This window comes from Rhea pennata, chromosome 3 (genome assembly GCF_028389875.1).
Source record: "Rhea pennata isolate bPtePen1 chromosome 3, bPtePen1.pri, whole genome shotgun sequence".
Lineage (NCBI taxonomy): Eukaryota > Metazoa > Chordata > Aves > Rheiformes > Rheidae > Rhea > Rhea pennata.
The window spans coordinates 57,960,794-57,988,749 of NC_084665.1; the positions used below are offsets into that span (position 1 = coordinate 57,960,794).

General features: G+C 39.2%; 1 protein-coding gene across 1 annotated transcript in view; it reads left to right on the top strand.

Moving 5' to 3' along the window:
- The window catches only part of MTHFD1L (methylenetetrahydrofolate dehydrogenase (NADP+ dependent) 1 like), a 162,368-nt gene that overhangs the window by 56,291 nt on the left and 78,121 nt on the right, over positions 1-27,956 (top strand). Inside the window, exons 19-20 of the mRNA XM_062572378.1 lie at positions 4,686-4,754; positions 10,833-10,944. Coding sequence (XP_062428362.1) covers positions 4,686-4,754; positions 10,833-10,944 — 181 coding nt within the window. The remainder of the gene's footprint in view (positions 1-4,685; positions 4,755-10,832; positions 10,945-27,956) is intronic.

Consider the following 27,956-nt stretch of genomic DNA (forward strand, 5'->3'; position numbering starts at 1 on the left):
TGGAATACTTCATGAATTGAGAAGACTCCTTCTACAAGAGTAATGGATTAAATATCTAGCCTCTGTAGTGGAATATGCAGAATTCTTTGCCAAAATATGCTGTTCATGCTACAGTATTTTGAAGACTGAAGTGCTTTTTTGGCTTTCACAATATAGTAGAATTTTGATGGACACATGCTATATCATCACAATAAATTAAATAGGTATGTATGCCTTAGATTAGTATTTCATCAACCGTGAAGAATATTAAATAAATATGTCACTATTTTTTTAAATAAAGCTGCTTCTCAGTTTACTTTTTCTACCATGCTGTTAGATGTCAATAATTCTAGGAAAAAAGATAAAGCCTCATGTTTGTTTTCATAAATGATCTATTGGCTTTAAATATTTTTCTGCTCAGTTCATCAGAAATATTATGCACATCCTTTACTTCAAACACAAGTTGTTGCAGTCTTTCTCAGCTAATGATTTGGGGTTTAATATTTTTCAGAACTGATATTGCAGAAAAACATGAATTTTGTTAAAGGCTATAGTTTCAAACAAAGGAGAGCTGAAACTGTTTCACTTTTTTTCTTACACATAAATCTGATAAGTTTTTTTCTGCTCTTCAGTGTATGCCCTTATTGATTTCACAGTAGTTACTCTCAGTTACCCTCCTTGTGGTCTAGTGCTGGCATTCATTTCCACTTTTGATAGACTGCAGAGACTGTTTCTCTGGAGGTCAGTTTGAGAGCGTGGGCTCTCCATCTGAGTTTGTTTTTCCTTTGTCACTTGTGCAACTTTTTTTGTGCTCTATGATTTTTGCTATCCTGAGGAGCACACTTGCCTGAGTGGCTCATGGGTAGATTGGAGGGTTGTAACTTTAAGAAGTGCTTTGGATCAGTTCCAGGAGGGAAACTCAAGAGATCTGGGCATCCATACACATTTGATTCTGCATCCTGCTTATTTCTTCTGGGAGTGAGTGATCTAGTGGGAACTAACAATCCTTAGGCTCTTATATGGTTAAAATGATTAAATGCTGTGTGAGTGTCTAAGCCTCTAATTCTTTTGAAAAATTCTTTGGTAAAATTTTATCCTTCTCCTCTGAAGTAGAAATGGAAGCCTGATTCCTTAAATAGTTTTGAAAATCAGATCCAGGACTTTGAACTAGCAGCGGCAATTATTTGTTGGCTGTGTGGAAGACTGGGGGTGTGGAGGAACGACGAGAAACTTTTATTTTGACAGAGACATGACAGCCAGATATGAAAATTTTGGGGCTGTTCAGTTTCTAAGGACTGTTGTTGATGCAAAACATAGTTAAAGAACTGTGGAAGGCAGATAGACACGATATGTGCTAATTGGAGTCTTTTTGCATCTTTTTTTTCTTTGCTTTCAGCTTCAGGTACTACGAGTTGTTGTGGAGGGATGCATGTCTGTTAAGGAAGAATGGAGTTTGCCGTAAAGATAAAGATGTGGGAATTATTGAGGGTTTTGCTTCACTATTTTTATCATATTGATAAAGTTCTATCAGGAAGCAGAGGAGAGAGGATCTGAGCCATTATTAACTAGGATGGGGATGGGGAAAAAGCGGGTGTTTTTTTTCCCCTTCTTTTTCCCTCAAAGCATTCTTCTTTGCTTCTTTCCAGTCAACTTCACTCGAGTCAGCAAACAGCTGTTTGCATGCTTGCTTTGAATGAGCTGGTTGTCTTGTCCAGCAGGGAGCAGACAACTGAATCCTCTGCTCCAATGGCTACAGCTGGCATGAGTTGACACTTGCCAGTCCTTGGGCAGGTTTCCCCAGAAGAGTATTAGGGCTGATGGAGACTGATCGGGTAGTTAACCTTGCCACTGACCTGGTGGAAGGTTTCTCTGATGTAAAGTTTTCCATTTGACTTTTCTCCAGCAAGCTGACTAGCTATTACAACTGCCTCTTCTGCGCTAACGTATCTCAGTGATGATCCACTGAGAATATCAGCAGCTGTTTCTCTTTTAGGGTAATGATTGAAAGCAAATGAATAGCTCATGCCCTGTAATGCTGGAAAAATGAAGGTATGGGAAGAGAAGCTTTAAAATTAACCATTTTTTTCTTCAGATTTTATTTGTGTTACCTGTAACCTGCTGACCAGGGTGTGTACGCTGTACTCCTTTCCATGAAAGAGAATGCAAGCAGCTGAGCTAATTGTTATGTTTTTGGGCTGCTAACAGACAGTGAAGGAGCATCCTGTAGCTCAGCTGAGGGTCAAGGGGAAGAACTGTTCTGGCCTGAGAAACTCACTTCTGGGTACTTGTGGGGTGGATCAAACAGCAGAAAAGCAATAGGCTTATAGATCTATTAATTAAGTACCCTGAAAATGCTTTTTATCCCAATGTGAATTTTGAACTCATTAAAATAGGAGAAAGAATGTTTTGCTAAATTAGTAGGGTTAAAATTAGATTTTAATGAAAATATTGCTAACAATGCAATCCAATTTTTTTCCCCTTTAAATTGGGTGTGGTGACTGAGGAAGTCACTATTTTATTTTGTAAATGTGTCAGTTTTCTAAATTAGTAAAATCATCCCTATAAAGGAAGTAGCCATATTGAACAGATTTAATATTCTAAAAAAATATACTTACTTTAAAAGGACTTTTAAAAAAATGACTGAAATATAAGAAATCAAAGACAACAGAAGTAGTGGTTATTTTTACATGGTCATAAAACCAAAACTCATTTATGGACAAAATATTGAAGTCACATTTTATTCTAACAGCAGAAAATTTATGGGATACTGGTTAAATGAACCTTTATGAAACATTAGTTTTACAGTGAAATTTGTTCTCCATTCCTTTTTGAAGTTCTTTTTCTAGAATAAGTAGTTTATAATCCTACCAATTAAAATAATCTGTAGGTATAAAGGAATGTGAGGAAGTGAAAAGGGACAGTGATTTCATTTTTCTTTTTAACATATTTTCTACTTTTTGCTTAGTCTTTCAACTTTGGGTTCACATCCAAAGAGAGAGTAGTTGGGTATATGTACAGAAGAGCACATGGCTTCTTCTATGGAAGAAGATGGAGCCACCAATTGTGATAGAGATCTGAGATTCTGGAGTTTCTTTAGGGTTTGATCCCAAAACTGGGAATAGAACTGCTAGAAAATCACATGTACTTCTGGAAATCTAGCATGTGTTAACTGGGATCAGAGAAAAGTGTATTGTCTTGCTACCAGTTTCTCATATTATATCTTTGCAGGTCAATTTGTACTTGTAGATATGGGAGTCTGCAAAATGAAAAGAGCAAAAAGAGTCCTGCCCTCCTCTCCACTGCTGTTCAGTCTTCTCCGGTGAAACACTTGCTATGCTTTAGTAGAAACCAATTTTACTATGTTATTTTTAATTTCTTTTTAGTCAAGGCTGAAAATGATGCCCCATTTTCTTCTCAGGTTGGTTCAGGTGCTATGTTCAGAAAGCAGAAACTTTTATTTGTATAAAATACTGTCATAAAATTATCACCTATCTTAAAGTCACTTTGACATTAAGATCTGTCTATCATTAGGATTCTCATACAGATTTTGATTGTTCAAATGTTGGTTAATTGGTTCTTTATTTGAACAATGGTGTTTGGCTCTTAATAAGTAATCAGAGAATAGATCCACATTTTGAAACCTTCATTTCAGACAGTTTACAACAGCTGCTGTTTTTATTTGGTTTTGATGTTTCTTTTGAAGACAGTAATATATTAAAATCTGTTTTTCATGTTCTCTGGCAGGCTTACAAGCCACTCCTTACAATAGTAGTACTTTTTTTTAAGTGCATGAACTAGTTCTTTAAAGCCAAATACATTTTCTTTGCAAAATCAATGTAATTTGGGAACAAATTGGAATATATGGTTGTGGTTTCCAGATAGCACTCTACTTGTAATCTCATAATGCTGTAGCCAACTTTTATGAAGTGGACATTGATACTTAGTGTGAATGCTGTGTAGTGACAACATGTTTTTTCTCTTAGTTTAAATTCAGTCAGTGTGAAGTGTATACTCAATATCCAGCAAAATTTTTAGACCTTTGCCACTACAATGTGGCAATTCACTCAGCTTTTTTTTGTCTTCTTTCATCACTGTGAAGTAGTTCTCGTGTTTAATCTCATGGTAATCTCATAGTTATTTATTCCTAGACAAACCTGTATCTGCTTTCATCCTGCCTATTACTCATGTATTTGTACAGGCCTTGCAAAATACCCTTTCTGGCAGTTGATGGCTATTGATCTGGTCTATTGATATCCATTCTGTCATAAGTGAAATACATCTTTTATTTCTTCAGGCAGTTTTAGCAAGTTATTGCCCTCTTGGTTTCTCGAGTCTCTCAGTGGCCTTTGCTTTGCCGCCTTCTTTTATTCCTGTGCACATCCTCATGCTGATTGCTTAGTAAGTTTGTTTCTAGTCTCTATATGAAATGGGAAGAATATTTAACTACTGTGTTTTAGGGGTATTCAGAGTAAATTCATTAATATTTCTGGAACATTCGGAAAATACAGTATGTTAGAAGTCTTGAGCTGAATAAATTTGTTATTCAACAGTGTAACACTGCTCGTCCATCGAGGTTTCTGAACGCACTATCTTGTTCTCCTTTTAACCATAAGATGTCTTATTTTAACCATAAGTGTAACTCAGAAACATTCCTCCTTAGCACTGATATTCTTAAAATGTGAACCTTTTTTTGTTTTGTCTTTCAGGGCGTAACAGGTGCTCTGGCAGTTTTGATGAAAGACGCAATTAAGCCGACGCTAATGCAGACGCTAGAGGTGAGTACGGGTCCAGATGCCTGCCCTTCTTCTCCGGCTTTCAGAGTCCGTGCGGCTCTCGGGCAACAACGCTTAACTTTCAGGGTTCAAGCTGAGGTCAACTCTATAGAGGCATTTTAGCAAATGTTCATTTGTGTTTGTTAACTTGTCAGCTCGAGCTGCATTTATAACCTTGTTTTATACCTAGCGGGTTTTTTTCTTTCTTTCTTTTTGAGAGACTTCTGGCTTCAGTTAAAATTTTGCCTAGAGCTGCAAGCAAGGCGCAGGGCACCCTTGAACCGCTGGTGCGTGCCAGAAGGGCAAGTTGGGTTTCCAGGGCCTAAGCACCCTTCTGTTTCCCCTCTTGCTCTGCTAGGGACCTTTCCTTCCTGTATGTCGCTTGCTTTGCATTTATGGTGATTCTTGCAGCCCACTGTTGGCAGTGGAAAGCAGATGCTTCGCTGAAGCTGTTCTCTTCTATGTTATATTTTGTGCTCTTCAGAAACACATGAGGCTCTTTTCTCCCTCTTGGTGCTTCAGAGTGCCTTCAGAGACGAAATGAAGCTTTGCTGGTTTTTGAAAGTAATGTCTTATGAACACTCCTGGTGGGCTTTCTTCCAACAGCATGAAGAATTCCAAATAGAAAGAATACAGATTAACTTTGGGACTATCCAGTCCAATGTTGGCTTTTGAATAGGAAGCTCAATGCTGAACAGTGCTCTTGGGGAGAGGGAGGAAGAAAAGAGGGTAAATAAGAAAGGAATTTTTGAAAACCAAAGGCATTTGGGGAAAATCTAGAATAATGCATATTATTGCAAATTTCACTATCAAAAACACATAGCTGGAATATTTCATGATGATTCCTAGAGAAGTGAAAAGTTGAAGGATTTGGAAGGATACCAATGCAGTCCCTGACTGGTAAAAAGATCATTTTCTAGAGCATGTCAAAGTGGTAACTACATTTTTGCTGTTCTGTTTGGACCGGGACAACTTGCTTCTCTCAAGGAATATTAGAAAAATAGGGTTTAAGTCACACTACTTTTATTTATTTTACTATAGCCAGCTTGACTGACTCCTCCTGCAAAGTTCATCTGTTTTTTCACGAGGCTGCCTGAAGAATGCATATGTGCATCAGGACTTTACTGTAGCATCCGATAGCTGAAATTGGAGATTACGTAGAATCAAGAACTATTTCACAGCCAGTGAATATGTATTAAATTGCCACTTAGATAATGTTTGTGTGCATTAGGCATCAGTCACAAAGTAGCTCTGCTTCTGAGCGTTTAATCTGCCACTCTATCAGCACCTTGAATATCTGTTAGAAAATAATGTAGTTTTGTTGTAGTGTCCTAAAGGACACAGTCCTATAAATGTCAGAATAATTTCTTTTGGTTGATAGGCATTTGGTTCTGGAAATTTCACACTTTCTTTCATTCAGTTTCTTTATATTCACATTTCTAAGCAGTACAGTTTCTGCCTTTCATGTGGTATTTTTTCTGGTCTGATCTATGCTATGGCTGAAACATCTGTCGAACTTCATCAAAAACTGTTGCTAATTAGGTGGTTCCTGACTGCAGTAGCCCAAGGCATTTTTTCCCCAATTTTTTGTTATAGAGTTGTTTTTTAAATGACAACAAGCTAAAGCAGATCAAAGGACTACTTTATGCTCCACTCCTGACGTGAATCTCAAAGACGAACTTTGTCACCCTTTGAATACCTCTCAGTGTGCAGATCAATTTGGGTCACGTTATCTAAGAATGAAAATTCTCTCCATCTGACAACAGTTGCATCAGTAGATCCTGTGACTAGGACATCCAGTGTCTACACCATGCTTATGGTGAAAAAATGAATAATATGATTGCACAAATGCACTAAGCACAAATGCAACTCTGACTGTGCAGGACACTTGTCCTGCAAGTAGGGATGAAACTACTCACCAAGGCAGATCTTCCAGATCACTGGTACTGGACAATGGCAAAAAGATTGCCTGAGAAAGGGGAAGCAGGAGATCTTCATGGTGGCTTCTGGCTGATACTGACAGTTAATTTGAGATGATTTGGGAGAAGTAGTGTGTGTTGTTAGCAGCGGGTGGAAGTAGCCATTGCAGAGACAGCCCTGTTTACTCCTTTCTGTGATCTGGAGAAGAGCCTTTAGAGGGGTGTTCTTTAAGCTGTGGGCTGTGGCAATCTGAAGAGTTGCTTCTAAGGAGCCAGAGAAATGCAGGAAAAGAACTACCAGCTCAGTAGATTTAAGTTAGCTTTTTGAGGGGCCTCTGCATGCGCTGCAGAAAAGAATTATAAATTGATAATATGCCAATCTTGCACAGAAGTGAACTGCCAACTTAGGTGTGAATGCTTTTTTTCTTTAAATGTGTGAATTGAAGTGTATATTTTCTTTTTTTTAAAGAGGCTTATTGATATCAGAGGCAGGTTGATTTCCATCACAGCCCTGCCACCCACTCCTCAGTTAGTGATTGACAGTTTTTTATGACAGTAAAATCTTGAAATGGCATGGCAGGGAATGCTAGCATAGTGCTGTTGACTCCACCTATAGAAACTGTAGACTTCAGTAGCATTTACATCTAATGCTGTAGAATTGAGATTAGTTTGAAATATACATTATGATTTCATAATATTTATCCATGTTTGTCATGACAGCTTTGTTTCCTTGTGAACTGATTCCTTAATGTTTAGCATTTATTTATACCACGCGTAACAGAGCAGCTGCTGTACAGGACAGCGCTTTGTAGTTGCAGTGTGGCTGCCCTGTAATGGTCAGCTCATGTTTACATGTGAAGTGCCACTCACAGAAGAGAGGAGGGGAGAATAGTCGTAAGTATTATAAACATCCTTTTAGCTGACAGATAATTTTAGATATTTATTGGCATTCAGGGCTTATTTTATTTCACTAAAACTTTGATAATAACATTTCTTGTACTGAGAATAGTCAGCAGAATGCATCCTTGAAATACTGTTTATTTCCACTTATAGCTTATTAAGAGTGTAACAAAAATAAATGGCACTCTGCAGAGTGGGATAGATGAAGTCGGTCTAAGAAGACCTTGTCGTCTCTATTCCAGGGTGTGCCTGAGGCTCCCAAGGTTCTGCTGGAGTTCACTCCCTTGAGTCCCTAGACCCTTTTTCTTCTAGCATTTCCATTGTAAAAAGACCATTCACATAACTCCCCTTTTTCTTCTAGTAGAACCCAAGGGGACCAAGTCTGTGTTTAGACTTAAAGTCAGTAGAAGGGGGCCTCTTGTCTATGAAATTTCTGGATGTCTAGTCTAGTCTAGTTGGAGCCCTTTAGCTAGCGGTGTCCCCCAGGGGTCAATATTGTGTCCAATATTGTTCAACTTACTCATCAGTGACCTGGATGAAGGGACTGAGTTCATCCTCAGGAAGTTTGCTGATGATACCAAGCTGGGAGGAGTAGCCGATACACCAGAGGACTGTGCTGCCATTCAGAGAGATCTGGACAGGCTGGAGAGCTGGGCAGAGAGGAACCTCATGAAGTTCAACAAGGGCAAGTGCAGAGTCCTGCACCTAGGGAGGAATAATCCCATGTGCCAGCACAGGCTGGGGGCTGACCTGCTGGAAAGCAGCTCTGTGGAGGAGCACCTGAGAGTTCTAGTGGACAAGAAGTTAATCGTGAGCCAGCATAATGTGCCCTTGTGGCCAGGAAGGCTGATGTTATCCTGGACTGCCTTAGGCAGAGCATTGCCAGCAGGCCAAGGGAGGTGATCCTCCTCCTCTACTCAGCCCTGGTGAGGCTGCATCTGGAGTACTGTGTCCAGTTCTAGTCTCCCCAGGACAAGAGAGACATGGAGCTATTGGAGCAAATCCAGCGACGGCCTACTAGAAGCTGAAGGGCCTGGAGGCTCTCTGCTGTGATGAAAGGCTGCAGAAGCTGGGCCTGTTTAGCCTGGAGAAGAGAAGACTGGAAGGGGAACTTACAAATGTCTACAAATACCTTAAGGAGGGATGTAGAGAGGATGAGGCTGGACTCTTTTCAGTGGTGCCCAGTGACAGGATGAGAGGCTATGGGCACAAACTGAAACACAGGAAGCTCCACGTGAACATGAGAAAGAACATCTCTACTGTGAGGATGACTGAGCACTGGAACAGGTTGCCCAGAGAGATTGTGGAGTTTCCATCCTTGGAGATACTCAAAAGCCATGTAGATACAATCCTGTGCAACATGGTGACCTCGGTGATGCTGCTTGAGCAGAGGTGTTGGACTAGATGGTCTCCAGAGGTCCTTTCCAACCTCAGCCGTTCTGTGATTCTGTGATATTAGATCCTTCAGTGCAAACCTCCTTCGCATCCATGCTGTGTGGGCAAAACTCTGAAGCACTACTGAGGAAATGGTGTTGGAGATCCTCTGGCTCTGACCATCACGAAGCGCATAGCTGCTGCAAGTATGGGCTGGACTACCCTCTTAGCAGCCGTGTTCTTGCTTTCCACATACGGCATCTGCTGGCATGCATGCTGAGCTCTAATGAGAGCAGCCCTGCAATTGCTTGCCACAAGAAATTAAGGACTTACAACAGTAGAATTAAACCTAATGAATAATAAAACAAAAATCAGAAAAGTTTCAGTTAATTTAAATCAGTAACTGAAAACAGGCAGCAGCCTTACTTATTTAAATGCTAGAAGGGTAAATACTGGATTAAAGAAGAAGTAAAATTTGAGAGAGGATCAGCTTAGGTGGGTAGAAGTGGTTTGATGTTTTACTTCAAGTTAGAAGCACTTTGGGGTTGGAGTAAATTTTATTTTGTACACCACCTCTCATTAGGTTGAGACCCAAATCTCAATAAGAAACTTTGGAACACAGGAAGCTAAATTTTAATTTGAAAATGTACCTAGTTCCAGTTAAATTTTTGCACAAGTATATTAAACCCCAATTGATACTGCATTATGTGGTCACTAATAGACAGAAAGCAAGGGGAAAAAAAATCTCTTAAGTAAATGCGATGACATCAGTGTGTTGTGATGATAATTTATGTTGTTGTTACAGGGCATGAATTCCTGATTTATTTACTTTTTCTGCTTCTATTCTATTGTTTCTTCTCTCACATGTGAAGGGAGGTGGAGGTGTCTTTGGGTTCTACCTTAATTGTCTAACTTTTGGAGAACATCCCTGTCTCTATGCATGTGCATATTCCCTTTTCCCACTCTCTCTCTCTCTCTCTCTCTCTCAAAAAAGGGGATCTTAGAAGGAACCTGAAGCTTATTATACTAGTGGTTAAAAAGTTATTTGTCTTTGCTCTGAGCAAAACATTAGTTATGTGTAATCACTTCTGGATAAAATAATAATAACAGATGTTTGTTGATATTTTGTATATGATTTGTATTCAGTTTTACTAAAACAGGAAAATATAAGTTTTTTGAAGGTTTGATTTGGGTGCCTGTCAATTTCACTTAAGTGGTCTCTCATTAAAAAGTTATGGGGGATATTACTTTATAATAGTACAAGAAAAATCCTTCAAATTAGTTATAGTAAATTAAGTATTTTGCCATTGTATGCCAGTTGTTCTAATGTTTTGTGGAAAACATGGAAATTGTTTGCCTTTAAAGGTTCTTCTCTTAAAATATTGTGCAGGGAAAAAAGACACAACCAGCTTTTATTATATGGTTGGAAGTATGTTGTGGTTCATAAGGCTGTTGGATGTTACCTGCAGCTGATCATGGAAACCTGTCTTCCTTAAATGGTATTTCTGGTCAAAAATTGAGGAAGATTGCACTGTAGGTTACCTGATACATCGAGGATTGGCTCCAAATCCAAAATGTGTAAAGAACATCTGTGTAGATAATCCAGAATTGTTTTCTTATCTTTTCTTTCCCTAGCCAGGGAATTTTTAAAATCATTAGTATAACAATGGGGTTTGTTTGTTTATGTATTTAATGGAAAGACAGTTGAGGTGGTATCTGAAGCACCTCAGATGTGCCTAAAACCACCAAATTATCTGACAGTTAGCACTTACTTATTATATTTGCTTTTGATTTGTATAGCATCTTGATCAGTCTGCATGTGCCTATTGGTTTAGCATTCCTAGCTATCTGTTATATTATTAAAATATATGTATTTTCTATTCTTTAGGGAACACCAGTATTTGTTCATGCCGGACCTTTTGCTAATATTGCACATGGGAATTCTTCTATTTTGGCAGATAAAATTGCCCTTAAATTAGTCGGAGAAAAAGGATTTGTTGGTAAGTTATTGTTTTGTTTATTACATTATGTATTTCTGGTAAGTTGGCATAGAATGATGTTAAGTGAAAGTGTAAAATAGAAGTGAAAAGTGATAGTGCTGCTCTGTTTCATGTTAATAATAATCTTAAAAACAATGTGAAAGAAAAAAAATGAAATCCCAAGCACTACTTCTCTTACCACTCTCTCAGGTGTTCCCATCACTAAGTTTGAGGTTCCACAAGATAGCTGAACCAGTTAAATGATTGATTACATCAAAAGAGGTGTCCTGTATTTCCTTGTATTAGTGTTCCTCTGATCTCTTTTTCTTTTGACAGAAACCATTCCTTTGTTGTTGTTGTTGGATTATTTCTCTGCCAGTTCAGTGAGCTAAGCCAAATCAGGGGTCACATGAGCCCTGAGCTTCCAAGCAGAAGGCTGGGAGCAGAGGGGAGGTCGTAAAAGAAAAAGAGTGAGACTGCTTTTTTTTTTTTTTTTTTTTTAAATTATTTTATTTTATTTTTTTTTTAGTGGCAGTGAGCCATTAGCTTGGTTCAGCTACACTGTGAAACCTCTTCCTGTCAAAGCAAGTGGATGGACAGACAATTTTTATATTAATAGTTCTGCCTGCAAAGTTCTTGCAGGATTCACAACAGACATGTAGAACTTACTGTGAGAGGAAATGCTAGTCTTACTGTACTTCAAATATCCTCAATATACAGGCATACTTTCAAACTGAAATTGTCATAACTAGTATCAGAGTTGGAACTTGGCTTGTTTCAGAATCTGGGTGCTGAGATTTTGATGCTGACTTCTAGAAGTTTAAGATTCTTCAGTATGTAAACAGACTATTTTTAGTACGAGGCTCAAGTGCTGCATCCAATACTGCACTAATTAGTGACATTTGCTTTAGAGAATAGTTGCTATTTGCATACTCTGCCACATTGCAAATCTGAACAGTAACAGTATGATTGAAGAGCAGAAAACTCGGGGAATCTTCTATAGTGTGGCAGACAAAATAAACTTATTATTCAAGTATTTAACAGTGAACTGGATACTATAATTTTTTTCTGTGCTTTTAAACTTCAGATTTAATAAAATAAAAGGGGCATTAGCATGTTACAGTAGCAGTGGCTTTTGCATTTTTGCAGCCCTCTTTGGTACACTGAACACCCTACTTACTACATTTCAAAGAAATGCATTCATAAAAGAAACTGGAGAAAGAGAGAAGGGGGACCAGAGCAACCTCAATTTAAAGTTTTTCATTGCCTTAGAACTATATCGTAACCCAGTGAGATTAAGTTATCAGCTTTCAACTAGATGAGCTTTCTTTAACCTCCTTACCACAGTTGCACTACTGCTAGTGTTGGAGCAAAGCTGATGGCAAGAAAATGAAGCTAAGAACAGTGGGAGAGCAAGCAGCAGGCCAGACTGGCTTAAGTTAATCCTGAAATTGCACTTTCATTACCTATGGCACAGTGCTTTTGAGGAGGTGCAGTAATGTGAAATCTGAGCTTTCCTATCTGCTATACTAATGCCCTGAAATTAGCAGGGAAATATGTATATGCTTATGTCATACCTATGTACTGCTCTAAATGACAAAGAAAATGAAGTTAATTGGAAGTGCTGTCTCCATTTAAATTCAATGGTAATGCTGGAGAGGATGGAAAGATTGTTGCATTGTTATATAGATTGTTGCATTGTTATATACTATACCATTTGTATATACTCTCTCACTCTCTCTCTCTCTCTATGTGTATATATATATTCAACCTACATATTTACAGGCATAGATTAGAAAAAAATTCTTGCATGAAGTGGTCATCAGTGAACAAAAATAGCAAAGATTAATACCAGTAAAAGAGTGAAGGATTAAAACCTGTTGTAGACTATGCTGAGTTTGAAAAAACCCTCCAGAAATTGTGTAACCTTTATTCTCTGGATAATAACAAAAAGGTAGAACAAGTAGAAATTGCTTGGCTTATCTGAATTCCATTATCTTGAGTTTTTTCTTTTAAAATACTATTTATTTATTTGCTATTTTCTCATTTCTAGTTATTCATCTTTACAGAAGTAAGTTTCTAAACTCCTTTACTCTTCTGTGCCTAGAACAAGTGCTCTCCATTCTTCTTTTTTATAAGTTGGCAAAGCACAGCAAAGTGCACACAATGCTTTTTAGATCCTTGTGACATATTATTAACAGCAATAGTAGCTAGAGTCAGTTTTGTTGCTAACTCTGCCCCTTTGATTCAATATAATTTGCAAAGATTGTTGGACATTTGCACATGTGTTTTGTTAGCAAGAGCATTCTTGGGAAGAGTTGCTTCGATATTCTGCCCTCACATCTTATGTTTGGATATGGTAACTAAGGAAATGCGGCACTGCAGAAGCAAAGGAGGTACTGTCGTCAAGGTGATGAAAAATAAGGTTTTCAAGGTAGTCTGGGTATGTGTTGTGCATTTGTATATCCTTTTTAAAATGCATCGTCATTTTAAAGAAAGGATTTTTTTTTCTACCAGTGTTGCTGTTGTAAAACTAAAGCATCTGTTCGCTTCCCTATAATAGTCATCCATTCGCAGTGAGCACATTTTGCATTCTGAATACTTTTATTATTTTAAGAAAATGGAATCAGTTTTTCACTACACCAGTTTGTTGCTATATGGCTTTATAGAATGAAAAGCAAAAGCAGTTAGAGTGCCTAACATTTTTCCTTGGCTGTATCCAGTGACTTTGTTTCTACAGTAAGCAACCTTTTCAAGTTGGATGTCTGGTTTGTATCATCTCAATGGAAGCAGGTTGGCTGCAGTCCTCTTGATCTAGTTTAGGAGCCCAGAAGAGTTGCTGTCGGTTTGAACTCCTCTCCATTCGGTGTTCCCCTGAGGCACTGCAGGCAAGCGCATCTTTACATTTCATGCCTTTTTTTCCCCCCCCTTTATCCACACGTTTTGTCTGTAACACTCTTTTTTGTTTTATTTGACTTGGGCCCTGGTTTAGCTATGGGGAGCAAAAGCAGTGTAGCTCTGAGAGTTTTGTCTTTGCATGCTGCCAGCTAAGACCTCTTCAGATTTTATTCTACAAAACAAATTCTCATGAAACTATCATCACAATGAGACAGCTTCACTCTCAACTGAGCAAGGAACATCACCATGACTTGTAGCCTATCTAAGTATAGTTTGCAGGTAGTCACAAGTGAAAACAGTTGCTCTAATGGCTTTATATACCAAAAGCTTTACAGTTTCTGGTAGCCAGAGCGTATTGACAGACTGTGTATGGAACGCTGCTGGTTTATTAACTACTGTCCTGTCTGCCCCTACCCAATTTAAGTCTAAAGTGATGGATATAAAATGTGCACCAGTCCATAATGAGTTTCACATCTGTCCAAGTAGAGAGCTCAGAGCCCTGTGAAGCTTTACAGCAAAAAAATTACCAAACTCCACTGTATCCTGTTTGTGTGTAATGTTTATCTGAACACCATACTGTCATTGAAACTTGGTAAGGAAGACTGACCTGTAGGTAATGCAGACAGTAGGAATTCACGGCAGCTATACTGAAGTTTTGTAAGTAGCTGAAGCAGTTTAGTTACTCATGCCTGCTAAAATAAAATATTTCACTGCTCCACATTTTTCTCTTGCTGTGACCAATTCTTGTCCAGACCCAGTCCTTTCCTGGCATTGGATTGGGCTCTCATTGCTTCTTGTTTGAGTGATTTTAGGTCATGTTTTGCCATGCGAATTAGTTGCATATGCTTGTGGAAGGATCCAAGTGGTGTTGGAAATGTCATAAGGTAAAGGGCAAGACTTCATGGCCAGGAGAGGCATTTTGGTGACAGTGAAACTGGCTCCCAACCTTCTGCAGCTGCACTTAAAGCAGGGACATGAGAAATTATTCGGTGTTTTGGGTGTATGTTGTGGGAGACTGGTTTTGTTTCTGATTTTTTTTATTATTTTATTAAGTCCTAGTTATTTTAGAGCAGAACTGTCTCCTGCTGGGTGTCTGGACTGCGCTAGGCAGGATAGTATGGCCTGAACTTGCAACACAATTTCACAAATATTTCCTTATTATTTTTTTTCTGTGATGGTTTAAGCAGCCTCCTCCCTGCAGCTGCTTGTTTCGGGTCCTGTGCAACCCCTTGGTTTTGCCAACACACCTGTTTATAGAGTCATGTGATAAACTGAACTAGGGAACTGGTCTTGATTAAAAGCAACAACAAAAAAATCTTCTTTCCCCTCACACACAGTGGCTGGGCAAGCAGTTGCACATGCAGCAAGAGAAAGAGGAGATATACTGCATAAGCTAGCATTTTTGCTGAAATATTTGTAAAATTGTAGTCTCTTTTTTTGAGCTTTACAGTGCCCATAATACTCTGTGGGTGCAATAGCTGATCAGCCTGAGCCTGCAGTGTCACAGCCGCTAAGCCTGTTTCCTTTCCCAGCCTGCGCTGAAGGGCTTTTGCATGACATCCCAGCAGAAACCTATTCCCCTTTTTGTTGGCTTAGTTTTCTGCTGACTTAACACAGAAGCAGTTCAGCCCAGAGTCACAAAAACACCAGAGCTGGAGCAGGGGAGGGTGGTTTGGGACAGCCAGCAGTGAAAAACCCGTCTCGTTTGTGCAGGTCTCACTGTTTGTGTGACCCTGTTCTGCAGCCACGGCATAAAAGCCCTCCCAAAATCTTATTTTAAAACTTACCTTGAAACCTTATTTTCTCTCTCTTGCATGAGTACTCTGTTGCCTGTTTTTCTGTTTGCTCTGCATATGCAATTGGACATTATGGTACGTGACCTTCCTACTTGCTCTGCCTTTCGAATATTGCTGGTGTAGGCAGTCTGGATGAGAAAACAGAACTAACTGAAATCCAACCATTAAGTCCTGTGATGCCTGTCAACTAATTCGAGGCATTCCCCACTTCAGTTTCAGATATCCAAGGCAATCCCAGCTCCTTGCAAGTACGGCCTAAGCCCTTTAGGTCAGTTTTGACCATCCACTCTTCCCTGAGCCTTGTTTTTACGTATTGACAGTTCAAAGTCCTTTTGCTCTAATCTCTTGGTAAGAGAAAATTGCATTTTCAGCCCCTTGGCGGGCCGGCTCCGTTTTCACCCCGCACCTGTGAGGAGCTTTTTCGTGGACTGCGTGGCCGCGCGTGGTGGCGGATGGGACACACTCGTCTTTGCCGCTGCTTTCAGAGCTCGGCAGTCTCCACGCGCCTCATAATCCTCGCTGGCAGCAGCCTGCAGTCCCTTTCTGGCATTTAATCTGCCTTTTGTTGAAAGGTTGCCTAAATGGGCTTGTTAAACTGATTCTAGATCACTGCCTCGTGGCTGGAGTTAATTGCTGAACAGCCAGGAGGGCTGATGTCTCCGTAAAACGGCAGGAAAAGGAGCTGGACGCCTTGTCTGAAACCTCTGATTATGACTCAGCAGGGAAATGTATCTTTATCTGTATTTAGACAGTTATTTCTTCTTTGTTTCTCAATCTCCTTCAGTTCTTCATTGCTCTGTCCCCTGGTGTAGGAAAAATGTCAAACTCAAGGCCAATCCACCAAAGCTGGTTGATACTGAGGGCCAAGCCTGGTATAAATTGCAGCTGAAGCTTTTGCTGGTGGCCTTGAGGAGGAATTTTCTGCTTCTGTAAGGTTTTAATTTTGCACAAATTTCTCCTCCTTATTTCTCCTTCTTATTTCACGCTTAAGAGGAATATATCTTGATTTGCTGAAAAGTACTCCTGAAATTAAGTCTGTGTCTGTTCTTTCTTTCCTCCATGGTTTCTGAGTATTAGTCAGGAAGATTTTGATTGTTTTAGATGTGTAATGGCAGTATTAGCAAACAGGAACATTAACCAGATCTCTAGCTGTCTAGCTTAGAATGATTGTGTTAAATGAATATTTGTTTCCATGAGAGCATAAGTTTCATGTCTGGACTAACAAAACACACAATATATATGAAACACTTGATTTTAACTCTAAGGATCATGCTATTTAAGGAGGCAAGTTTGCTTGAAAATATTTTGCCACATAAAATGTTGTGGTACAGGGAAGAAAAATTCCACGATACATCAAACTTTGAGTGTTCTTAAAGACACAAGGCTCTGTCCCTCCCCTTCAAGAGTTTAGAGGTTGCGTATGGGTTCAACCACACTGTAACTGCTGGCGGTTAGGAGTTCCAGTCATAAGCACTGCGTAAATGCAGAGCAAAAAGATGCAGTTCTTGTCCTAGAAAGACTTGACAGTTAGTTGAAGGGCAAGAGGCAACGGTTGCCTACTGATGAGGCATGGGAAAACGAGACAATTATTTGCGTTTATTGACAGTGTTGCAGTGGTGTCACCATGCTGCTCACCCATCAATTTCCTTTTCTGTGATGTTGTCCAAGGGGGGGAAAAAGAGGTGCAGTCCTTAGTGCAATTTATGAGTAGACCAATGGTGTGAAGTCCTGTAGGCTTACAGGAGGCATGGCTCACCTGAGGAGTACAAAGAAGGATCAGACCTTCAGGAACTGAAATTCAATCTACTTTGCTGTCTCAAATGTCTCACTAGGAATGCAGGCTGTGTGCAGAAATGAAGAGACTAGATTGCAAAACCCATTCTGACTTGTCGCTGTTCAGACATGCCATGTGGGCAAAGTTTTTTTTGCAGTCCTTGGTTATTCCAGTGGGCATGTATGTTGGCAGTCTTACTGAGAAGGGAAAGGAGATACCAGCAGAAAAGGAAGGAGAAACTTTGGGAACTTCATCTACACAGGACACAGCTGGTCACTCGTTCGTGACAGGATGCTCAGGAAGGGGTAAGCACTTAACACAGCTGACATCATCAGGGTATCACCTCTCTTCGCCACGCAGCAAAATAGCTTTTAACAAAACCCTCCAAGTTCCTTTTCTGCATCAGTCAGATTCTTTCTTAATGTTCTGTTAAGGTGAGTAGAGAGGATGAACTGTTGTTCTTCCGGGTGTTTCGAAGGTTTAGAGGATAAACAAGGAGTTGAAGGGAGCTTCCTTGGGTCAGATTTTGTCAGTGTGTCAGAAATTATTGTAATAAACAACTCAGCAGATTGCCTCATCCATCTCTCTACTCTCTTGAAGGTGTTTCAGCTAAGGAGAAGAGTTGTAAATCAGAGAGGGGAAGTGAACCGTCACTGTGCTTTTAGAATCCTAAGACAAACTGCTTATGAACTTTGTTTTTGAGGTTTGGACTGCATGTTTGGCAGTTGCTTTCTTTCCTAGCCCTAAACACATCCAGTTCTACGCTGAAGAACACATCATTAGACAAGGTCACTTGCAACTCTGTCTTTCCTGATACAATATGGGAAGAGGAGGATTATTGCAAATTATTGCTGTCTTTCTTAAGAAATGTCCACTTTCTTTCCTTAGTTGCTCTACTTAGTTATATTGGAAAGACTTTGTTAAACATTTTTAATCGTATAAACCTAAGTAGAAGCAGTAAATTTTATAAGCTAAATAATTGACTCTTTTTATTGCACTAGTACTGTCGTTAGAATAAGCAAACGATGCTAGCTGCTAAAGCTATCTGTTCAGTACATGCAAAGTTGTGTTTCAAAGGGCATCCATACGTACCCTCAGAGCAGACATTGTTTAACAGAAGTTTATAAACCACCTTATAAAAACAGTATGTTTAATACGCTTAGTGAATGATCTTCAGTAGTTTCTTAGTAGTACTCTTTTTTCCATAAAAGGAAATAAAGCCTAAGTACTTTGGCTAAACTTCTTTTGGCACCAGTAGTACATCTGATATATTAAATTTAAGTGTTGAGTTCAAGGATTTATGTTTTAGTTTTTTGTTGCTTGATATGACTAGAAGCAAGATCCATGTGGTGACCCAATGGAGAGTTTTAATTTTTCAGATTCCATCCACCTCTTTTTACCTTGTTTAATTCTGTCTCTTCAGAATTCTCTAACTTCTTCAATTACTTTCACAAGAAAGAAAATGTAGTACCACCATGGCATTCTGCTGTTTGAACAAAATGCCTTTTTTTCTTGCTTAAGTGCTAAGGCAAAGTGATTATGTTTTCATGATAGGAGATGTTTGATAGCATTAGCAGAGTAGGTATTATTGATGCCATTCTGAGTACTCTGAACTAGATTAGGGCATATAAAACTTTAAAATGTTTTCTCTGGTCCCATTCATAGTGCAGCTCTCAAGCAGCTGAGCTAGCCTAGCTGAGGCAGCTGGGGTAGGAGAAGGGAAGGTGATGCTACCTTAGCTAATATTGCTGTGAAACACTTGTAATCATGGTCTAAGTGGACAAGACACAGCAGTACCACAAACTGCAAATTAAATTATTGTTACTGCTAGATCATCTACATATCTTTGTCGTTCACTTGTGAATCATATTCCATTCATATCCCAGGTGTACTTTTTATTTATTTCTTTTGTCACTTCTGCCAAGATAAAAGTAAATTCCATTTCTTTCACATGTGCTAAATCTTGGTTTACGGTTGAAACAAAAAATTCTCTCCTGCTATCCTTTGTTTTTCAAATCTTACAGAATTTTGCTACCAACAATCTGGAAAGTTTTCAGAGACTGGATGTTGTGTAACACATTTTCCTTCACTGACAGGAAGCCAAGGTCCCTGAAAGCTGAGCTTAATTACTGCCTTGTCACTAATAATCTGTGTGCAAATCATGCATCACTTGCTTTCATTGAAAGTCAGGTGACACAAGTGATGTATTTACTGCAGGAAAAGTTGAAAACCATCTTGAAATAATTTATCAGTTATGCAGAATAAGACTGATACCTTTTCTTTTACTTTAGTGTTTTCGGAGTCCTTGAAAATGTTCTGATGAACCAAGTTTTCCCTGCAAAACTACTTCTTCTGACAGTTTGATCTTGAGGATACTTTGCAAAACCAAGCTTTTTGGAAGGAAGAGTAGCAGAGTCCTATATGTTTTTGTGTGCTAGGACCATTGGCCTTGGTACAGTTGGCCTTGGTACCCTGGGTCACTGGTGTATTTCAGAGCTGAACTAGTTTGGGAACTTGCAAAGTATGCAAAGGTAAGCTCAAAAATGAAAACTGGTATTGATCATGACCTGCTGAAGGATGTCTAATTAGTATTAGACTTGTCATTAGTGTTACGCTGTTGCTTGCCCTTAAACATATAAAAGAGATGCCTTACTCAGTAAGGAGAGCTTTGGCTTGCAATGTTATTTTGAAGAAAATGCTCCCAAATTGCTGTGTCTTTTAGTGCGATTTTAAATTCTTCCCTTTTAAAGAGAAAATAAATCTACAGAAGTGTTAGATATTTACTTGGCATTCTGTCAATAAGCGAAAGTATGTATAAATGTACTTTCTCAAATCTGTTGTTGATATGAGGGATGATGAGGGGCAATTCACAGGAATAAAAGAACATGTGATTATAAATCATCAGTCGTTTAGCTGAGTTCTCTGCTTTCTCTAACAAACATATCAGATGATCTCCTTCATAATCTGACTGAGATCCAATTTTAAACTGGCTAGGATTTTTAACTCTTGCTGCTGCTCTTGGTAGGTTAGCTTAGTTTCCATGGCCAATTTGGACACATTTGCTCTTGTTCTGTAATATGGTGTTCCAGCTTAACGTTGCTCTGGTGATTATTTTTATACTGTCTAATGAAATAAGCACAGCTGTTTAAACCTTTTTCTGTGCTAGACTTGCTATTCCTATAAAACAACTTGTGTGCTTTTTTTTTCCCCTCTGTAGCTGTTACTGTATTCACTTTCTTCAACAGAAGTGACCCAGGTATGCACAAGTCTTTTCAGTCATTCTTACTATGCCAGTGTTATCCTCAAATCAGTAATCTTTTCTCTCCATTTCCTTACAGTCGTTTTATGATTGTCTTAATGCTTCTGCTCTTCTATGATATTTGCAAGTGTGAAGCTCCAGAATTGTAGGGCAGATTCTTGTCATTATTCTCCAGTGGCATTGCCTGTCTGCTAAGAACTTTAATTTAATTTAATTGTCTCTTAATTTCTTCCTGAACACCGCAGCTTTTTTTCTCGTATGATATCCTAGTTCTTCACATTGATGGTGCTATTCAGCTTAGGCCTCACTAACAAGCTCCCTAACCGTTTTTCAGTCTCTCTGTGCGGTGGTCGTTAGGAAAACAGTAAATAAGAAGGGCCCTGACACAGATCCTCTCTCCGATCTCAGAGGTCTCGTGTCATTGCTGTCTGTTCTCTCTCTTTACCATTTAATCATTTTTTTCTGGCCTCGTTAATACATTTGCACCTTTGCAGCAGATTTTTTTTCTGAAGGGCATTTTGATGAGATCTTTTTACATTTTCCTTACTGAGGAAAGATTTGTATCTGGCCTAGTCTGCCTCTGGTAAACAGAAGTTTTATTTCTTACCTACAAATAGATTTTTTTTTTTTAGGATTTTCTTTTTTCTCCTTCAAAATATTTTTTTAAAATCAGTAGGCCTGTTGTTACTCGGATTCCCCCTACTCCTCTTAGCTTACTTAAATACAAGCTTGATCCTTTTCTGTTACAAGATACCAAGCCAAATGAACTTTATTCCAAATGCTGATAGAGGATTTATGTTTATTTTCTTCAGGGAGTTTGGAATTGTTGATTTACTCTTAACTGGTAAGTGCAGTGCATTCAGCTCTTATGAGTTTAGATTTTTGAATTTAATCTTAATTCCATCTTTCATGTATAGCATCCTTGCTTTATTTACTGCTTTTTCACTTTTGTGGCCAAAGAGCCTTTGCTATTTATTTTAATTTCCTTTGCAAGCTCTAAGATTAATTCTCCAGTGTGGCAGTCTTTCTTTCTTTTCCTTTCTTTTAGTGTGCATTTTATTGATGGTTATGTATCCTCTGCTCAAAAAGTCCACCCTGCAGGGTAACAGAACTATATATTTGCCTGCTTTTCCTCCTAATGGCCTGCACTTAGTGCTGTTCTCAGGCCAGATGTTATGCAAGAGAGCAGGCGTTTTTTAATTGGACGCTACATTTAGAGGAGTTTGAATTCCTGGGTGGGGGGATTCAGTATGAGGAAAGTATTTTAAAAAGCGAGGATGACCTGTAAGAGAATGATGAAGAGAGAGCATGGCCCAGCATGGTCATTCTCAAGCCTTTTGAAACTTTACTGAGGTGGTGAATCCTGTTCTGTACCTCACGGGCAAAGGGACGAAAGGGTCTCCTCTCAGTTAGAGGTGTGAAATAGCATGCTTGTATGTAAGTAAAGTCCTTAATAAAGTGTCACACCGTAAATGAGCTGACTGTGCTAGAAGCAAGTGGAGACCTGGGCGCGTGAGAGTCACTCTTGATTTTCTTCTTCTAGCTCTTGAGAGCGGAAGAGAGCTGCAGTGGAGCTGTTCTTAGTTTGGGGTCGTATGGATTGGGGGTTTGGTGTAAATGGTCCTCCTGGCTATCTGGGGGCTGGAGCTGGCTAGAGCCGTCCTGCCGAGAGCCGGATGGTGAAGTGAGCAAGGGGAAGGGTGCCTTGAGCTTCCTGCCCAGTAGAAGGTGAGGGAAGAGAGCTGCCCAGCCTCTCACCGTGCTTGTTTTTCTCACTGATTGAGAACTGCTGGCTCATGGCTGAGGCACTGTACTGCGTGTCAGGAGATGCAGGTCTTGTTACCGACTCCATCAGTGACTTGCTTTGTGGCCTTAGGCAAGTAATTTCAGCGTCTGTGCTTGCGTGCGTGATGCCGTTCTGTTTGACTTACTTATTTGGGTTATAAACTTTCTTGGGGACATGAACTGTTTCACCTCAGCTTAAAGCGGAGGTGCTGAACACTACAGCAATAGGAGCTTTAAGTTAATGGGGTTGTATCACTTGTGGGGCCACAGCAGCTGCTGATACTTAAACATGCGTCAGGAATTCACTGACAAGCAGACATGGTATTTTAATGCTGTGTGCGCTGACCTCTTCTGCAGCATGTTAGAGCTTAACGCAGCTCCTTCCTCTCTCAGTGACATTCATAAATTAAAAGTATGCATTGTGCAACTGCTGAGGCCTATCCATTATTCTTCATCTCAGGACAGTTATTGAGAGGTAAAAATAAATATTCATTCAGAAAGCAGAGTCACTGCCCAGTTTCTAATAATAAAATACCATTCTACTGAATAAAAATTGATGATGTTGCATCTTCTGTCCTGTCTGTGTTAGCAGTCTTAGCTAATTTTAAAACTTCAACGCACAAGCAGCGAATAAGCAGTGCTTTTTTTCTTTTGTTACCTACTGGTCATGAAGGAGAAAAAAACACACAGGTTTAAAAAAAAAATATGACCAGTCAAACATCATATATGCTAGGAAATGCTCTTAATTTATCACTTGGCAAAGAAAATAGAAGCAGGCTCCCCTACCTGACAGCATTAGTTTTGCTTAGGGTTGTTAGGTGGAAAACTCATCATTCTCTCTCCATTTGTGAGTATTTCATGTTGATTTTACACCCTTTAGCAAGGGTCAGGAGGACATAGTATACATAAAGAGCTCAAGTCCCATTACTAAGGCTGAATTTTAATTTTAGTAGATGGTTTATTTTAACTTTAAATTTTAGTAGATGGTTGAAAGATCTTTATTCAATTTTTTTATTTTAATGGCTAGTTTCTTGATACTAAAATCTAATGTTCTTTTTATGGGCTACCTGCATAAGAATTAGGTTTGCTCAGATATTTCCATTGTATTAGAGGAACCCTTTGTTTTTCATTTTCTGAGGCAATGTGCTGACTCTGTAGGCAGGAATGATTTGTTTTCTGAAAGCTTTTATAATTAAAATTGCTAGTAATGTAGAAACATGGAGGGGGTTGTTCATATGTCCTTTTATTTTGCAAAGTGTTGACTTAATCTGCAAGACTGAACAAAAATCAATAGGAAAGGACATTGATGCATCTTTTTCTACCCTTGATGATTGCAGTTATAATTGGCAGAGTTTTAATATATCTAGCACGGTTTTATATTAAGAGAATTAGTTTTCCAATGATACTCCATGCACAGATACACACTGCGAGTTCAGTTAATAGGCATTTCAAGAATCAATTGTGTGTGTATTATCAGAAGGAAGCTGACAGTTTTTCAAAGCTGTGTTGTCTCCTTTGGGATTAGACCTCGGAAATTCTTCCTCCTGCTCCTTTGCTATGCCAGCCTTAATCCAATAATGTCAGGATTTGGGAAAACATGTTAAGATATCTCTTCATATAGTTCCTGAAGAGAAATGAATACTCAGAGGATTCCTAAGATTTTATTTGAAGGTATTTTATTTTTCCTCATGAATTTGAAGACCCAATATCAAAAAGGTAATACTGTATCTACTCAGAAAGCATTCTAACTTCAAAGTGTTGGTTTATTTATTTTCAAACAACAACAAAAAAAATTGTTATTCTATGCTAGGAACTTCAAAAAAATTTAACAGAAAATGATTACTTCTCTTTGATGAAAATGGAAGTTAGGTTTACTTACGTATCTGATCTAGTGAGCTGGTGGGAACAGCTTTAAATAAAAATTTCAAGAATTCACTGCAAGAGACATAAATTTATTTCTAGACCATTTCTAAAAATGTTAATTAGACTGCAAATAATACTAGGTTATGTATGGCTAGCATGATCTGTTAATGGGAAGAGCTTTGGCAAATAGCCAAAGTGTGTAAATTTGTATATGCTCTTGAAGGTCAGATGTTGATGGTGTTTGAAAGTGTTAAAAGACTGTTTTCTGATTAGCTAAAATAATACGTTAAAAAGAAGGTTAATGTTCTAAATGGTATATAAGGGTCAGTTTGTTACTCCAACTTTGTCATTGTGGATATTTCATTTTTGCAATCTTAATAACTGCTTTTTGATTAATCTAATCTGATAGAGAAGATAGATTCAAATACAGTAAGAGAAAAAAAATGCAGGTTACAGCTATTTTTAAACTTTGAGTGAGCTTGTCCGTCTTTATATGGTGTGTCTTTTTGTCGATCCTTTTATACTTGATTTATTATGCTGACAGCTTTATTGAACCTGACAAATTCAAACTCTTCAACCCTGCTTCCTGCAGTAACAAGGCACATGCTCGTAAAGCATCTTCAACTTCGCCTCGGTTGCAAGCTCTTACTGGGAGTAAAGCTCTGGGACAGAGCAGATGCTTTGCATGCAGGAAGATGCTGCATCTCCCTGCTGCCTCCATCTAGTGCAGCTCAGACAGAGCTCCCAAGAGGCTGAATAACAGCTTCATAAATCACGGGCTGCAGGTTCAGCTTTTACTGCAGCCCGCTTGGAATTCAGTGTGCAGCCTGAGGCCCTTTGTTGGATGAACAGTGAAAAAGTGCAAAAGTGCTGGGGTGGGCAAGGTGCAAAAGAGCAGCTGGGATGACAAACTGATGTACAATTACGAAGAGGAAGTGGGGGAAAAAATTAATAAATTATAATGGTGACTAAGGGAGGATCCGCTAATAATGTGCAAATATTTCAGAAATGGTAATGGGTGGTTTGTGAAGGGACTTCGGTTGATTACATGAATTTTATTTTTCTTATGTGGCGAAATTCACATTAGACATTAAACAAACGGCTTTGCCGTGAGCAGTTGGAAGGATTTGGCTTGTAAGCTAGTAGAATTAGGGCTTGGTTTGATTTTGTTTGTTTGTTTGTTTTTGTTCTTATTTGGGAAATCCACATTGGAAAGTCATTCTCCATGTGAGATTTGGTGGTGTGTGATCTTAGCACTTTTAGTCTCTTCAGTTTGTGGTGCTTTCTGTATCATAGATTGTACATAAATACACACATACAGCTCAACAGATAGTTACTTTCCACAGTGATTTTAAGCAGCTGAGTCCTTTTTGCCCATTCAAAAACACTGGAAAAAACAGTAAACATTTTTTAGCAAACTTGGCACAAGCCATCAATCTTTTATTTTAAATACTGGATCAAATGCTGATTTTGTGCCTTTTACCAGAAAAATTTAGATGATTAAAACCATGTTAATGCCTACCTGCATGACGTGTAGGAGTGTTTACCTCTGAAAAGCTTCCAAAGTTTCTGGAATTGCTCCTGCTGCATTTCTCATGTGTGTTTTACAGAACTTCTGCAGCACTGTGGGCTTGTCTGTTACCGTTAACTGCTGTTCTTTAGTTTATGCCACATATTCTCACCTCTAAGCCTTTTTTCTCATCTCCTGGAATACTACTGACAGTACCTGGCACGACTTATTCTTGAGTGGGTTTGGAAAGTCATTCTGTTGATATCTTAAATTCTGCATGTATTTGAAATACCTATTGCACTCTTTATAGGCTTTCACCAGCAAGCAGCTCTCAATGTAGTCATTAGAGTAATTCATAGACCTTGCATCAGATGTTTCACCAGGCCATTTTTTCACTAAGACAAACCGCTAGTGCCATGGAATGCTATTCTTCATGTAGATACAAACCAGGAGATGCCCTTTTCCATGGATTTCTAAAACACGGCTTAGTAGTTTTGTCAACAATAGCATTATTGCTATCCTCTCCTCGGCCAATCCTGAAGGGAAGAAATTCCGCCTCCCAGCAAAAACTAAGCAGAATGAAAATGAAACAGTAGCTGTCCCTCCTCCTAGGAGAAGCGTTCACTGCGTGCATATGCAGAGGAGACAGTGCTTAAGTCCTGGTTGAAACCTTTATCATCTCCAAAATAAGCAGGCACTCTCCAGGATTTTAGAAGGGCGGAGCGGGGAATGCTTTTCAAACTGTGTGCCTTAATAAGGAGTCCGGAGGACAGGAGAAGTTTTAGCCCGGCAGCAGCCCAAGGCGAATAGTTGCGTGCAGGATGGGGTAGGTTTACACCGAAGTGATTGATGGCGCAGTGCCCGGCCAGCGTGCCTTGGGTGATTGCAGCCGGTGACAGGCGCATTGATCATGCCGGGGCGCCGGCGCTCTTTGTTGTGCGACATCCCCTGGAGTCTCAGCAGAGATCGTCCCCCTCCTTTCCGTGTGAAGGCACTTGTGTTTTACGATCAGAGCAAGGAGTGTGCGTGGCCAGCAAGGCCATTTGCCGGCCTCCCCACCTTGTCTGACCGTGCTTGTTTGAAAGCACGCAGGAGTATATGAAGACCTACGGCGCAGCGTAATGTAGTTGGTTGACCCTTGGATTTTGCGTCTCTGAATCATGATAGTCTCTGAGGGCACCTTGTTCAGTTGCATAAGAAAAGGTATTCAGCATTCACTGCCTTTTTTTCATCACTCATCACCTGATTGTATTTCTGTTCCTGTTTAGAAAGTATGTCATCTTCCAGCACGTTTGCTGCAGTTGTACTCTGTGTTGAGAATAAGCTGCTCTTCTTCTGTTTCCCTTTTGAACCAGTGCATTATCAGTGCTAAGAGAGAGATTAATGCAGGCCATTTGAAATAAGAAGGACATTTCCAGAGAAGAGATCTTTAGGCTTTATGCCCACCTCTTGAAGTTGGTGTTTTACAAATACTTGTAATTTGACTTTTTGAAGCAGACTCCAAATCCATTTCTAGGGGAGTAGGAAGGACCAAAGTCAGAGAGCTCAATAGAGAGCAACTTCTGTTTGATGAAAGATGTATTTGTGGCTGGAGTTTCAGCCAACTGTAACTTTGCAAGTGAAAGTAAATGAATGTCTGGGAGTAAGATGCTTAGAGATGAACACAATCTAGGTATAATGAGAATAATTTTAAGCAACCAGGATAATACTGCAGGTATACTGCTTGCGGTTCAGGAGCTGTAAAAGAACAACGAAGATCCATCATCCCTACTGTTAGTTATTCCTGCGGTGCAATTCCAAATATATAGTGGTGAGATTTTAATTTTTTAATTACCAAAAAGGTAATAATTCTTTGCCAAAGGCCATGATGATCTCTTAAGTATGAGGCAATGTAATTGCCTTATTCCTGTGCCATTAAGTGTGTTCCATTTTACAGGCATGGTCATCTGTCTTACAAGCAAAAGGATACTCTTGTAAAAGAAACGTGCGATGAATGGTAAAGAGATGCAGCCTAAAATCCACAGTTCTTTTGTTTGAATTTTTCTGGTTACCACTGTAACTTTCCAAATGATTGTAACTGAAGGAGCATAGGAAGAGGCAACTGTTTATATTTGGTTAGTGTATTCAGCTATGCATTACAATTTGTGT